This window comes from Scatophagus argus, chromosome 13 (genome assembly GCF_020382885.2).
Source record: "Scatophagus argus isolate fScaArg1 chromosome 13, fScaArg1.pri, whole genome shotgun sequence".
In the NCBI taxonomy this organism is placed as follows: domain Eukaryota; kingdom Metazoa; phylum Chordata; class Actinopteri; family Scatophagidae; genus Scatophagus; species Scatophagus argus.
In genome coordinates this window covers 17,371,658-17,387,700 of record NC_058505.1, presented here as the reverse complement: position 1 = coordinate 17,387,700, position 16,043 = coordinate 17,371,658, and the positions used below count along the sequence as shown (strand labels likewise).

The 16,043-nt window shown below is 40.3% G+C and overlaps 1 protein-coding gene across 1 annotated transcript in view; it reads left to right on the top strand.

Annotated features, from left to right (window-relative positions):
- LOC124069983 (probable G-protein coupled receptor 158) overlaps nt 1-16,043 on the top strand; it is a 52,071-nt gene that overhangs the window by 20,814 nt on the left and 15,214 nt on the right. Inside the window, exons 3-6 of the mRNA XM_046409555.1 lie at nt 1,963-2,065; nt 7,346-7,557; nt 9,251-9,319; nt 14,591-14,700. Of these exons, the coding sequence (XP_046265511.1) occupies nt 1,963-2,065; nt 7,346-7,557; nt 9,251-9,319; nt 14,591-14,700 (494 nt within the window). The remainder of the gene's footprint in view (nt 1-1,962; nt 2,066-7,345; nt 7,558-9,250; nt 9,320-14,590; nt 14,701-16,043) is intronic.

Genomic DNA, 16,043 nt, shown 5'->3' with positions numbered 1-16,043 from the left:
CTAAAAGGTTTATTTTTTTCACCTTTGAAGAGAACCAGGCTAGCTGCCTCTCCTGTTTCTCATCTTTGCTAAGCTAATTGTGTCCGTACTCACATGGCGCCATACTTGCGCTCACACACTGGCAGTCAGAGAGAGTGTGTTTTTTCTGATATTCAACAGCCTAAAGGCTAAATGAATGTGTTTGCAGCATTAGCTGAATAGCTTAGGGAACCATAAACACTGAATTTTTATTATTTTTTAATTTTTTAGAGGCCTATAGGCCTATATAGAAAGACCCTCTCGATGATTGCCGCAAATATAGTCATAGCAGCCATCCCAGAGGAGATATACTGTTTTTACTGTTAGCATGCAATGTAATGTACTATTTATCAAGATTCATGTCAAATTTATTGCAGCTTTATTTTAGTACAGCAATATATGCATTCCCATGAGTGTGCAGGATCCATACTGGTGCCTGTGTGTGTGTGCCGCTGAGTGTGCTTTTGCTCCAGATGGCATGTAAGCCCATGTAGCTCCCACAGATCTCAACGCAAGCTGGAATTATGCAGACACACTTTAATTCTGCAAACAACCCTTAATTCTTAATTTAGATATTAATTAGTTTCCCTGTTACTTGGCAAAGCCTTGTGATTTCCCCTGACAGCAGGCATGTTTATAACTGGGGCGTCTGCTGCTTCACGCTGCAGAAAAAGCATGTAGAAGATGTAGGAGACTCAATAACATGACTGAAACAAGTTCATTAACTGAGACCACAGTAGTTGTCCTGAGTGTGTAGTCTTTGGCAGGTAGGGGAAGCACATTCAGCTTGTGATGCCTGTTTAAACTATTGACACACTGTGTAATCTTCAAATTATTTGATTTGTGTGATAGATATGGAATCTGTAAAACACTCCGGTCTGTGATTAGTCTTTTGCATTATAAATGTTACAGCATTCTTCATCAGTGAGCTGTACTAATCCCACTGTTATTCCCCTTGAATCATGCAGAACATGACAATATTTTTCTTACAAACGCAAATATTTGGAAGCTTCAACACTAGATAGCTGGATTTTACTCCAGAGACATGTAGGGGAACCAGAAATACAAAAAATATTAGTGAATATGTGAAGAGAACAATCAACACAATCACTTTTTATGTCTTTCCAGTGATTGTGATTTCTGTCTCATGTTTATTTGGCATCCGCTCATGCTTTATTTTCACTTCTGGATGATGTAATTAGCTTTGTTTATTACAATAGAGGGTGACTCCTTCAAATGTTCACTTATTACTATGATAAACTATGATAAACAAGTGGTTCAGGTGGCATGTGGTGCAGTGGTTAGCACCGTCGCCTCATAGCCTTCTGTGTGGAGTTTGCATGTTCAGCCTGTGTCTGTGTGGGTTTTCTACAAAATCCTAAAAACATGCACATTAGGTTAATTGGCTACTCTACATTGCCCCTGGGTGTGAGTGTGAGAGTGTGTGGTTGTCTGTCTTTGTGTGTGATTGACTGGGGACCAGTCCAGGATGTAACCCCTCTCTCGCCCTTCGTCAGCTGGGATAGGCTTCAGCCCCCTGTGACCCTGATGGATACGTATAGAAAATGAATGAAAACAATCAAATCTTACACTTTTGTTTGAATAAATGCTAAATATAAAATATTATTATATTCCTGACAGATTTATTTTGAAGCTGTCTCCTATCATTTTTCATTCTAATTCAGAAGTTCTAAATATCAGAAAGAATTCCTCATTTCACTCCCACTCACTTTTAGATTCAAGAAGCAAAACAGTTGCAGCTTTGGTTGATCGTCCATCTCTCATCCATTCTGTTGTTATTTCCTGTTCAGCTTCTCACTTTTGTCCCCATTCCACGGCCTCCTGTGATATTCTTATTGATAACGATCAAAGTAAACACACATTTATTTATTTATTTAATTTTACTTAATCTCTACTTGTCTTTCTCTGCATTTTTCTCCCCAGTGCACCCCCATTGTTGGCCATGGATTTGTGTTGGACAAGTACAAGTGCCAGTGCAGGAGAGGATTCTACCATCCAAGCCGAGTGGCGCTCAATGGCTTTAAAAGTAGGTTACAAATCCCTCTGTGATATGAAAATACGTTTTGCAGGTGTCACATCAAAACTTTGAATCATTCAGAAGCAAGCTTTTGTAATTTATGAAAAAAAAAATAGTGAAAAAAAAACTCCCTTTTTTATTTGACAGCCACGTTTTTGCTTGAAATTGTTCTCATGTGTGTGAGGTTATGAAACATCAGTCTTCAGTCAGTTCTTACTGTGGAAATGTCTACAATGTTTCTATTGTGAGGAGCCACAGGTGGCAACTGGATCACAGACTTATAGGATTATAAGGCAGTTTTGTAGACAGAGAACACATCTTAGTGGAATAAAGGTTTAGTCACACTTGAATCTACTCTTCACTAAACCCAACAAACCTTAGCAACTGTTGTTAGGCTGTTAGGCCTTTCTGTTGTCGCATGAGACATAATGGCAGATTTATCATTTTAAATTATTGGAAACAATGATATTTTGATTCAGTTTGCTTGGTTTCTAACCATTTTAGGTGAACCTGAGAGATTGCACTATTTAATGTCCTCCAGGCTTTCCATAACCTCCAGACCTGCACCATGTGAATCCACCAACTGAAGGATGTAGACAGTTAGATGGCTATACTGATTGGTCAAATTACTTCTCGTGGCTCATTCTCAGGTTTTGTATCATAAGCAATGCTAATGTGAGATATAAGCCAGTAGCACGGCTGATGAAATGACAAATGTTGCTGGTAGATTTTGTCAGCTGTAGTTAGCTAGCATAAGCTAATGCTAACACCAAAACAGCTGACTTTTTCATGTTTTTAGATGAGCCCAGTTGAAGACATGGAAATCAAGCAGCAGCATTTCTCGTATATGTCAGGGTAAAGTTATTATACCAGTTTATTATATATTTATGGGTAGATTTATGGATTAATGATCAAATTTTCAAACTTCACTTTTACGAGAGAAAATTAACCACTTGGTATTAAGTTATTTACTTTGCGACTTACATTGGAGCAGATAAACAGTGTATATTTTCAATTTGGTAAAAGTCTGAAAAAAACAAACTTGACACAATGAACATGAGATGAAAACTTGTACTAAAATCTGAAAATATACACACCACTTAGCTCTAAACCTTTTCTCCACTGATGTTTCTCCTTTCACCCTTGCGATTTTCAAATATATCCTGAACTTTACCTCCATGCTCGTGCTTTGGATTTGAATGCCTGCGTTCTGACACCTTGACTGAAAGCACTGCAGTGTCCTCCGGCAGAGAGCTTGGCTCTGATGAGTGAGATAATCAAGCAACGGCGGTGGTTCTCATTCCTGACTCTAACAATATAGTGTGCCAAGGGGGATAATATGCTAAGCTGGGGCTTTATTGTAATGCAGCATGATGAGGCCTGTAGTCAAACAGCTCAGTCTATGAAGAGCTTCCTATCCCAAACCCAATGCCGAACCTGTCATTAAAAATCACTGCAGCTCAGACTTGGTTGTAGTCACTGTCGACCCTGATTGCCCCTGTGGACTGTGTCTGTTATTCCTTGTGCATCCCAGAAAAAAGACCAGACTGGAAACCGATTGCGCATTGTTCCCTAGCAACCTGCCTAAAGGACAGATATCAAAGGGGAGAAAAGATGGAGGGAAAAAACACAGCCTGCAATAACAAATGAATTATTTGGAAATTGATCCTTATGATATTTGATTTTGAATGTCACAATCTGCTTTTTGCATATGATCTTAGACCTTTAGTCTTGATAGTTGTGATTGTCCATTAACAAGACAGACACACAGACAAAGAGACATAAAGTTCTGAGAGCTCAAAAGATAATTTATTTGATAGAATAATGTGCTACTTACCATCACTGGATGGTTAGGTAGTGGTAAGGTACTGATACATTCTTAGTATCAACTCCTTATAGTGCAACACAAAAAATGACTAACTAATATGTATATAACAGCTAGGAGATGGCTTATTTTATGGCATTTGGCAGCTTATACAGAGTGAATTAGAAATTCATAGAGTCAGTGTGTGTAGAGGTATACAATAACTGACCAATAGAATACTATTTTGTATCCTAAATTTTATTCTAAGCAATTTTATGGTCAACCTACCAAGTAGAAACAATGAATAAATAAATACATACATACTTAAAAATAAATAAATCAATAAACAGCACAAGTTTACAATTTTCCTAACTCCTTGTAATGCTTGAAATGCTGCCTGAACCTACTCATAGGTTCAGGCGGGTTTTAGAGAGGCATTTAAAATGGACTCAAACCACTGCAGCTGGTTTAAAGGACTAGTGATCACCAAAAAGCACTTCTTTGCAGTAATAAACCCCCTGGAAGATGACTCCTGATAGGCAATCTGATGGTTGGCAGGTGCTGACTGCATTAGATGACAGACCCAAGACAGAGAGGTGTGGAATCATCATCACCATCATCATCTATCCCGACACTAGTTGTGTGAAACTGAGTTGAGAAATGACAATGTGATGTGTTTTCTCTCTCTTTTTCTGTTCTGTCCTTCTGTCCTCTCTTCACTCATTGTGATAACGATTTCACCCTCAAAAGCGAAATGAAAGAACAGACTGTGCCCAGATATCTTAAAGCAGAATAGTTTTGTCCGTCTGATGATTACATGCATAGGTAACAATAACCTCAATAACACCTTATCAGTTTTCACCAGAGTCAGTGTGCAGCACAGGACTATGACTGATGTTGGCACGTGCATGATTTGACATTAGTTTGGAATAGAAGAGATGAACTTAGGGACTGTCTAAAAAGTGCAGGCAAAATGGAGAGAGGCAGTATTTTAAACTTTTGTAAAGCTTTTTTCAATATTGGCATATTCAAACCAACTCCATATTTTCATACTCCAGATGACCTCCTCCCACTCCATCCACAATCTATGTTTTTAAAAGATTATACAACAATAACATCCCACTTTGTACCAATACACTAACCTTCTGTTTTAGCTCCACTATTGATCACCACCTGGACCCAGGCACACAGATTTCATTTAGACTCAGACTTTTTTGATGGTGGGGGTTGTGTTACAGTGCATCCGGAAAGTATTCACACTGTTTCGCTTTTTCCACATTTGTTATGTTACAGTCTCATTCCAAAATGGATTAAATGAAATTAAATCAAATCTCTCACTCAAAATTCTATACAAAATACATCATAATGACAAAGTGAAACAAGTTTGCTTGAATTTTTTGCAAATTTCTTGAAAATAAAAAATAAAAAATGTGACATGTACATAAGTATTCACACCCTTTGTCATGACTGTTTCTACTGATCATCCTTCAGAGGTTTCTAAACCTTGAGTTGAGTCCAAAGATTGATCTCTTGGGTATGAATGACAAGCGTCAAGTCTGGAGGAAAGCAGGCACTGCTCATCACCTGGCCAATACCATTCCTACTGTGAAGCATGGTGGTGGTAGCATCATGCTGTCGGAATGTTTTGTGGCAACAGGAACTGGGAGTCTAGTAAGGGTTGAAGGAAAGGTGACTGCAGCAATGTACACAGACATCCTTGCTGACAACCTGCTGCAGAGTGCACTGGACCTCAGACTGGGGTGAAGGTTTATCTTCCAACAGGACAACAAGCCTAAGCATACAGCCAACATCACAAAGGAGTGACTTCAGGACAACTCTGTGAATGTCCTTGAGTGGCCCAGCCAGAGCCCAGACTTTAACTCTATTGAGCATCTCTGGAGAGATCTGAACATGGCGATGCACCGACCCTCCCCATCTAACCTGATGGAGCTTGAGCGGTTCTGCATTGAAGAAACTGCTCAAAAATAAGTGTGCTAAGATTATAGGATCATACTCAAAAAGACCTGAGGCTGTAATTGCTGCCAAAGGGGCTTCAATAAAGTATTGATCACAGGGGATAAATTTTATTTTTACAGGGCTGGAGGCAGGTGTTTTTTTTATTTTTAATGAATTTGCAAAAAAAATTCACGCAAACTTGTTTCATTTTGTGATTATGGGGTATGTTGTGTTGAATTTTGAGTGGAAAAACCAATTTAATCAATTTTGGAATGAGACTGTGACATAACAAAATGTGCAAAAAGCGAAGCTGTGTGAATACTTTCCAGATGCATTGTATGTGTTATTATTACATTAATTCAGGTTAAATGCTGTATGTTGTTTGGTGGCAGCTGTACTTATGTAATAAACCTGAGTAGGAATAAACCTGAGTAGGAATACAAACATAGATATATTTTGTATAGTTGCTTTGCATCACACCCCACAACGATTACCACCACCAGGGCACCAGTGAAACTCCCATGTGAATTTGAAAGTAAATGCATGAATATCAGACACGATAAAAAGTGAGAAGGGTGATCACAAGTCATTTTGTTACCAGGGTTACCACCATCCCTTCTTTTCTAAACCCTTAAATACAGTCAGACTAACTGGAAAACACAAAACCACTTCGTGTGGTTTCTGACACTCCAGTGAGTTCTTGATAAATTTATAAACACACTGAACTTGTTTAACCAGTAGCCCAGTACTTTCAGTGCATTCTCTTGCAATCATGCTCTACTGAATCACTGTACAACCTTAGCAGTGTTTGCATACTGTATGAGCCCTGGGACTTACAGAGGAAATATGTGCTTATTAATCCTCATTTGTAAGAGGAACTGCACCATGTCTGTGTGGTGAAAATGCAGGATTTAAACTAGAGATTAACTCCAAATCCTGCCACAGCAGACACATCTCCAAATGAAGAAATTATACTTTTGGCAGTCATTTCTTTACATGTAAGTGGTTTCACCAGCACTTAACAGAACATGTCCAGTCATGCTAATGTGAACATCCTCAAATGAGATTGAACAAGGAATCTATGGTGAACCACGTTCGAATGTGCCACATGCTGGTGTAACAGCAATTATGCTGACTGGAGTGATGAAGGGAGCATTGTCACAATATTTCAGCCTGCTCTCCTTCATTATTCCCTCATCTGTCTGATTAAAGGCTGTATTCTTGTAATTATCACCCCCAAGGCTTTGTGATTTATTGGATTGGTGATTTCTATTCCTTCAGATTGATTAAGTGAGCATTTAATAAGATGCCAGTGCGTGACAGCTAAATGCAAATTAATTACGTTGATAATCCTTGAAAACACTCCAGAATATTAGACCTGGGTTCCGAGTTGTGATGAGATATAAAATCTTCCAAGGGTTGATTTTTCATCTGTTCAAAATACTTCAGTTCTGCTAGAACATGCAGCATGTGAATATGCGCAGCATTTAGATGTCTGACTGTCAACTGAAGAGCTCTCATCTCCTCAGGTAAGGAGCAGGGCTCTAACAGAGACGAGACCTCTGATGTGTCCAGCAAGTGCCTGCCATGCCGCGAGGGCTGCCCTTACTGCCGGGACGACACACCGTGCCTGGTACAGGAGGATGGTGCTCTGCGGCTTGCTGTGGCCTCCTTCCAGGGTCTGTGCATGGTGCTGGACCTGGTCAGCATGGTGGTGGTCTACCACTTCAGGAGGAATAAGGTGAGAGGCAACACAGCTAGCTATGAAGGACTTGTAGTCAACCGCTATACAACTTTCACCGCACACAGTCTGCCGACAGAAAAACGTGTGGGCTGTGTTCGGAAGCGTAAGGGGCATTATTCCCTGCCATTAGGACAATGTTACATTACTAGACTACAGCTTCACTTTGTGACCGCTCTAGTCAATTTTTATTTACCACCAACCTAAAAATCATGACATCAGCTTTTTTTTGTGGGAGCACTCAGCAGTTTGACCTAATGAAAAACTAATGTGACTGTATCCTAACAAAGATCCACTATTAAGCTGCATTATGGGAAGTGTAGGATCCAACATTTTGTAACCATTTTTTAAAATCCCCACCCCTACATGAAACAACAAGACTAGCTTCCAAGCTAGCAACCTACAGTGAAAATGATAACTTATCCTAACCTTAACCTGATTGCTGACGGTACGCATGTAAACAAGCTAGTAGCTCTTACCTTTTAATACGAGTGTTCGCCTTCTCATGAGCAAAACAAGTTTCCATGTTGCACTATTTTGCAGGGGCCTCGTCACTGCATCATAGGCTTTGCAACACCCAAGATGATTGTGCTTGTTTCAAAGAAATACAAACAAGCCAGAACGAGACTGGGTGCAACCAGACCTTTCTCCTCTGCTGCTGCTATGCGAATTTAATCATTCTGCTGTCGCTCACACATAGTGCTTGACACCAAAACATACAATCAATAATCCAACATGTTATACCACACTTAGCAGAGATGGCTCATAGAGTGAATTGCTTTACAAGTAGACATTACATAAACTAACTTAACTGATAACTATGGATTGAGCACTGTCAATGGATTTCAATTACTTAGAGGAACAAGTTAGATCATTCATTTGCTCGGTATCTTTGCTTTAAAATGCATAATTTCACATGCATTTCACAGGGGGCACCTTTAATTTAAGTCAAATGAAAGACAATACATCTATGCTTTATTGTTTGGGTTTTTTTTTCATGCATCAACATTCACAACAAATACAACAGAATGAGCCGGTAATTTGAATCCACAGAGATTCACAGCAAAGGTGTTGCGTAATATTCACTCTTCCAATAGAATAAAGGAAAATATATATGAGATTCTCACGGCGCAGGGTAATTACAACCAGTCCTCAGGCAACGTTGAGTTGAATCTCTCCCTGTATGCTATTTATAGATATTTGTGCTTCAAATTCTCCCTACGTTCCTTCAGTTCACAAGAAATGTCCCTCGAGCCGTCTTAATTTACATAGAAAAACACAAGAAATCTTCTAGAAGGTAATGTGGGTAATTAAATTCAACCCAGCTAAGTGCTGTTGTCACTCTTATTCTTGTTTCAGGAGAAGGCAAAAATAAAAACAAAACAAAACACACACACACACATACACATGTATACACACATATATGTATATACATGATTTTATTTATTTTATGGGATTTGATCCTTGTGTGTCATGTTACATTGTAACAGCACAAATTTGATGCATCATATTCATCATCTTGTTGACATGGTCCAAATTCACAAAGCTGAACAAAGATCTGTAACTGATAATTTAAGGGGTCCCATAATTTTTTAAGCTGCCTTGACACACCATATCATAAATGTGTCACCTTTTCACTGTCAGTGATTGATTGTTGGTTTGCCTGTTGTTTCTCTCTCCCTCTCATTAACAGAGCATCCGTACATCGGGTCTCGTTCTACTGGAAACCATCTTGTTTGGGGCCTTACTGCTCTACTTCCCAGTAAGTCTGTGATATTAAATAGCACCCACAATTTACACAGCAGCAAACACTCCTTGAGCAGCTAACTGCTTTGTCAGAAATACAGCAGATACCATGACAACCGCAATCTGATTTCATTACTTTCACTGGAGTTGATTACCAAGATGTTGATTACCTTGCTGAGGAGCTGGAAATGTGCAGACTGTCACTTGTTTTCTAATGGCAGATTCTGCCACCAACAATGAAATAGCGGTGATTGCTGAAATTAATCATTTGAATAACATCCCCAGTAGAATGATTCCAACTTTAAAATGACATGCTTTTGATATGATGCATTTTCTTGAGTAAAGCTAAATGTACTGAAAAAATTAAGCTGGTATATCCTACATGAGTTGTTGTTGTTTACTATGTAAATAAAGCAATAAACCCTGCTTCCCATTTGCGGCTAGGTGCTGTTATGGCACTTTACTGATCATGTTCTGGACAAACACAATGCATCATAGTGTGACTTATTGTGCATGTGTCTTCACTAGCCTTTTTATTGTCTGTGTGTGTGAACAGGTCTGTGTGGGTGGGCACCAGCGTGCATTGTATATGAGTGTATTTACGCTTGTGCACACAGCCCACAGTGCACCTGGAGTGCTGCGTCAGAAGCCCATCTTTAGCAGTGAAACAGATGGAAGAAACCTGAGCGCCATGTAACAGGGAGATCTGATGTAACCCGGGAATTCGTTCCCTTCAAATACTTGCACAGACTGCCAACAGTGAGCTGTTGAGCACTGCTCTCCTCAAACACAAAGCCCAATGGCTGGATGTTAGCCATTTTTTTTTTAAAAAAAGACAAACAAAAAAAACAAAATCTGTTGAGAAGAAAGAGCTGCAGAGCGCTCGGCTGACTGTGGGGATGAAGGTTTTGATCGTATTCTACAGTTACTGGAGCGTTACCATAAGAAAAGATATTTGCATTAGCATAGAAAAGCCTGGCAGTTTTGTTGCAGCAGATTAAGGGCCGCAGGTACAAGGCAGATTTGTCCTTGTGTGACCACACTTTTTTCAAAATGGATTTGATTTTGCATCCATCCATGCACCCCCTCCCCCATTCACCTCAAGGATAACTCAAGTACCAAGAATAGCTCCCCAAAAAAATCCTGCCACACACTTGGATACACTCAAGGGTCTCTTCCTCCCTTTGCTCTGCTGTCTCCACAGCTTTTTTATGCATTTCTTAGCACCTTACCTGCCTGTCTTTACCCGTTTCCCTGCCTCCCCCCCTTCCCCTCATGTTTTTCTTTTATTTCCTTTCTGCATGCTCCGTCTCACCTTTGTATCTCCTCTCCTGCAGTCTTAACGTTTGTTGCTGCTGCTGGTTCTTTGTTGCTGCCACCAGAAGCCTCCTCAGCTAAGCTTGGCGCAGCTGCTCTGCTCTGGTGCTCAATGCATTTTTAAACAGTCCATCAAGTTCTAGCACAAGTTGTTTTAAAAATACATCTGCTGATTAATTGATGGAGGAGGCATGGGAGGTTGAATGCAAACCAAGAAGGCCACCTTCCTTTCTTGGTGGTATGAAAGTGTGGCTTTTTATTGTGCAATCCCCCGTGACTTTGTAGTCCACATGGGTAGCACTGCAGAAAGGGTGTGACACTGTTTGTGTCTGCCTGTCTCTGTGCATTTTTATATGTGTGTGCTGGCAGGATTGGAGAATGAATTATGAGTGTGTTGTGTGCATGTGCATTTCCACATTCATGTATGTGGGTGTAAGACACAGTGTGTCCTACTTCCACCTCTAATTTGTGGAGGTGATTTATTGTTGTGGTCCAGAGAGCTGTAAGGCTGTATGTTGCTCAGAAGGCAAAGAGATGAAGGTGCCAGGTGGGATGCTTAGTTCAACCACGGGTTATCATGAGAGTGAGACATGGAGAGGCTGGAGGTCAGGAGGGAGAGTGGACATGCTGAGCAAGTGCCAGGGGAATTGCTGCATTGATAGGGGGTTCTTTGTGTAATTGTCTGCTCCATTATTTCATTTAGCATAATTCTTCACAGAAGCAGAGAAGAATATTACAAATGGTCACAAAAAACAGTGTTTGTATATCAACAATGGATCAAATGACTACATGTCATGTAAAAGGGTTCACTTGTAGTGAGAAAACCACAGAGTCAGAAAAAGTTGCAGGCGAGCTGGTGAGCACAGATGAGCAATTAGCACTGTCTGGGTTCAGACTTTCCAATGAGTCCACTTCACTGGGCTGACCGATGGAATATAACCAATTACCAAATTCAGTCTGATATCAGGGAACATTTAGCAGCTAAAAAGCCGATTATTTAAATTAGGAGTTATATTCACCAGGTGGCCAGAAACAATTGCTTGTTGTCTGCGTGTCTGCTTGATGTGCCTAATTATCCATAAATTATCCATAAATTCACAAATTGCTATTTATATATTTCTGCCTGTGTAGGAATCAAACAATCTATATAAACCAGTGTTAGTCACTGAGCTTTAAAGGTGTTGGTAGGCTGATTTTTAAGCTTTGGAAAGAGCCAGCTAGCTGTTTCCCCCTGATGACTTGAATCTTTTCTCTAAGCTAATCACTTCCTGTTTGGAGCTAAGCACTTAATGCACAGGCATGAAATGGATATCAATCTTCTTATCAACATCTTTGAAAGAAAGCAAGTAGCCATATTATATTTTGTTGATTCCTTTTAAAAAAAAAAATAATTTTTCAGAAAATCACTAGTATTAAAGTAATGAGTCATGTTAAAGCTGTTTTCCACAAAATCACTGTATTTTGAATATTTGTCGGGAACATGGAGGGATTAATTGTTGGAACCAATTTTTTATTGAAATTGATACATGAAATAAAACCTTTCTTTTAATACATCCCTGTCTGTCTTTCCTATACCAACTAATTTATCAGATCCTGAGCTGCAGCAGTGACTCACAGTTGGTAGTGGAGCATTAAAAAGGAACAGCCATAATTCCTGTTCTTGGGTATGAAATGGACTTGGCTCCCAGGAATCTTATGACCAGAATACCAATGACAGTCTCTGGCACTGTGAGGTTTTGATGAGGATTGTGAATGGAAGGAAGCTGTTGTTGCTGCACTCCGTGCTTTGACTACATGTCATCTTCTTAATTAGGAGGTGAGAGAAATGTCTGTATATAGACTGAACTGAGAGTGGACAGACTGGGCACTGAGATACTTTTTAGTAGAAACAGGTAAAACTGATCTTTTCCATTTTAAGACTGTATTAGAGCGCACAAAAAACATGTGATGATAAAACTTGTCATGATGAAAACAAATAACAAGCTGCAGATCAGCTCCCTGCTCGTGTCTCTGAAACATTACTCCTATCCATCTTCACTACATGTCATCTGGAGACTCTGCCTTCCTTTTAACTTCCTGAGTAGCGGCATAAAATGTTATGATTCTTTTTACCTTACCCTTTACTCTGCATTTCCGTTGGAGCTAACACAGAATGTAAACTATTATTCATGTTCCCAGTTCCCAACTAGAATAGTTGCCCTTTTCTTTCAACACGTCTCACAGCGACACTGCCATACTCTCCAGGTTGACTGCATGTTTTGTAGCTTTTTCCACAGATGTTCTGCGTCTTTTCTGAGGAAAAGTGGTTACAGGTGTTCTTGTTACTTAAGCTTAATTACTCTGGATAGCTGCTGTCTCTTGAATGCCAAGGCATCGTAGGAGCCCAGATCAATCACTGGCTGTACTCCCCAGGGATTCAGCCGCCCATCCATCCAACTATACCCACCATATCCTGTTCAGTGTTGTGGGGTGCTGGAGCCTGACTCAGCTACACACTTACACAGGCTGTCCAACACAGGGCTGACACATTTAGACAGACTTTATAGATGGATGATCTGTTCAAATAACAGGGTAAAAGACTAAGTGTAGAAGAAGTTATAAAATAGATAATCAGGAGAAATATCTCACTGTGCCCTCTAATCTCTTGGGCAGCGAGGTAAATCACATATGATACAATAGTAAATTGGTCTACCATGTCTCTTCAGAGAAGACAACCGTAATTATTATTCTTATTAATTGTTCCAACCTTAAATACTAAGTCATCTCCCAATTGTTTTCATGTCAGTTAGGTCACTTTTTCTGCTGTTTGATTGCTGTCATGTGTGGCTATCTGGAGAATCCATCCAGAAAAGATTTTTTTTGTTATGTTGTCTTCTCTTAAAAATAATATGAAATTGAGATCTGTAAGAAAAATATGGGCGTGATGTACCCTCAACACAACAGCAGGGAAAAGGCTGATCCCATTTCTAGAATTTTGGGGTTTTGTTTTTTGTTTTTTGTTTGTTTTTTGTTGTTTGTTTAGTGCAAGGCTTAGCAGTTTAACACCTGCTAACACCTGGTTTAGAATACGTAGGTGAGGTAGTATCACATTTGTTTGGGAGCTAGTTTGAAGGTGCTCCACACAAAAGGAATAACGTTGATAGGGTTACAGATTTGTATTATAAAATTTATCATTCATCAGCTGACAAGAGGATTTCAGCAGCCTGTAATCATCAAGGTTAAAGCATCTGTTGCTGTGTATGTTTTGTCTGAATCAGTGCAGAGCACATTTTAACAGCCAGATAAGGCTAAATCAGGAATAAGTCATGCTTTAACATGACGGGGTTCTCCCATAAGGTGAGTGAAGCTGGTTTTCTTTGCTTCAGTGGAAATGAGCACAGAGCACTGGATCTTCAGAGCAAAATGTGGTGCTCGGCTTCACTCGGGTCACCGCAGATTTGACATGTAGTGTCCTGCTGAGATGCACACTCATGGAATGAAACGCAGCTGCAACAGAAATGCAAATGGAGGCACACATCTTTAAGGCTTGGCATGTGAGAAATGTCTCTGTCGCAGCCTTGTCTTTAAGAAGAATAGGTGTGACCTGGAACTCACACCAAGCACTGAGCCGCTGCCAAACTGACAAAAACATGACAGCCTCGTACATTTAGTGTAATTCATTTGCCAAAAAGTGTGGTTTTGACTTCTGTCATAATCGTACAGCTCTAAGATGCAGTTACTTGTACATGAACAAGTTGGAAGTAGCCCATCAGATTTTCATGTCTAATGTGTTCTGGCAGCTGACATACGAGAAACATACAGTAATGGGATGTCAGCAGGAGCTCTGGAGGCTTACAGTATCTGCCTCCAGCTCGGGTTCTCACATGTTCGTTTTCATGCCTGATTCCCTCTGTGTGACTATGACAGGATGAAATAAAGTAAAATCAGTGCATGTCAGTGTGGATACTAACACTGTCCTACCACTTCACAGGTGATGGTCCTGTACTTCCATCCCAGTGTGTTTCGCTGTATTCTCCTGAGGTGGGTTCGTCTCCTGGGTTTCTCCATCATGTACGGCACTGTCATCCTCAAGCTGTACAGGTACTGTGAGCTAAAACTCAAAGCACTGGAATCAGAAGAGTAGCAATCATCATCTGAGAGAGATATGGCATTTCCTGTTTGTTTTAGCCCCTTCCTATGAATTATTTCTGTCTGTAGTGTAGGGTTCTAAAGTGAATATAAAAGTAAAAATAGGCAAACCTCTCATGTCGTCCTGTCTGCTCTCCTCTCTTTCTATCTCCTCTTCTGGACTCCTTACCCCTTCCCTCCTCCCGTCTCCTTGCCTCTCCTGTCCTCATCTCATCCCATCTTGTTTCGTTTCCTGCTCCGCTCCTCTCCTCCCAACACTCTTTCCTCTCCTCATCTATCCTTGTATCCTAATTTCCACTCTTTGTCTCATCTCCTCTCCTCACTTGCCATCTTTTATTCCCTCGCCTTTGCTCACCTCATCTCCCCTCCCCTCATCCTCTCTCCTTCGTCCTCCTCTCTTGATATTAACCTGCACTATGAGTTAGCCTTTCTCAGTTTCAATAATTCAACTCCATCTCTGTCTGCGCACTTGTGAACACGCACACACACACACACACACACACATGCATGCCATCTTGCCAATAAGCACATTTGAATTTCATATCAGGTTTGGTCTGTCTGTGTCTGCCTGCTGAAGTATCTGTTCAGACACACACACATTCACTTCTTGCTCTTCAGCTCTGAGCAAGTGTTGTTGAGATGTGAGAAGGGAGTCAAAGGCCAGCCAGAGTGTTCCCTTGGCAAAATTACCAATTAGATTTTTTTTCAAGCTCGCTGAGTGTGAAGTTTGCCCTATGGGCCAAGCTCTCATAGCCCCGTCCCCCTGAACATATCAGAGATAAGATAGATTTGTCACAGTCTGGTCGAGAGAGAGCAGATGAGCACGGAACAGATTGTTGATATATCTGGATGGTGATATTTCTATAACTATGTGCTATCTTTGTCTTCACACAGCTCCCCTCATCCAGCATTAGATCACTTTAAAACTATAGCTGATGTGTGGCAGTTTCAGTTGCCTTTACAGAGGTCGTATTGTCTTGTGTGCATGGGGTGATGACAGTAAATACTTTTCAACTCACAAATAGACTGTCTCTGTGTCCATTCAGTCGAATATGTTCCAATCACATTGAACCACCAATCCACGCTGAAAATTCAGAAAGTCCAAGTTGCTAAATTTCTCTATAGACTGCAAACACACACACACAAACAAATCTGTACCCTTGTTTTTCTCTCAGACTTCTGCCCTCCATTCGTTTCTCCCTTCAGCTGAAGAGATATTACAACATAAATTAAACTGAACATGCTTAACAAACGTGAATGGATTGAAATAACAGTGCCCTTTTCTCCCTGCTGCT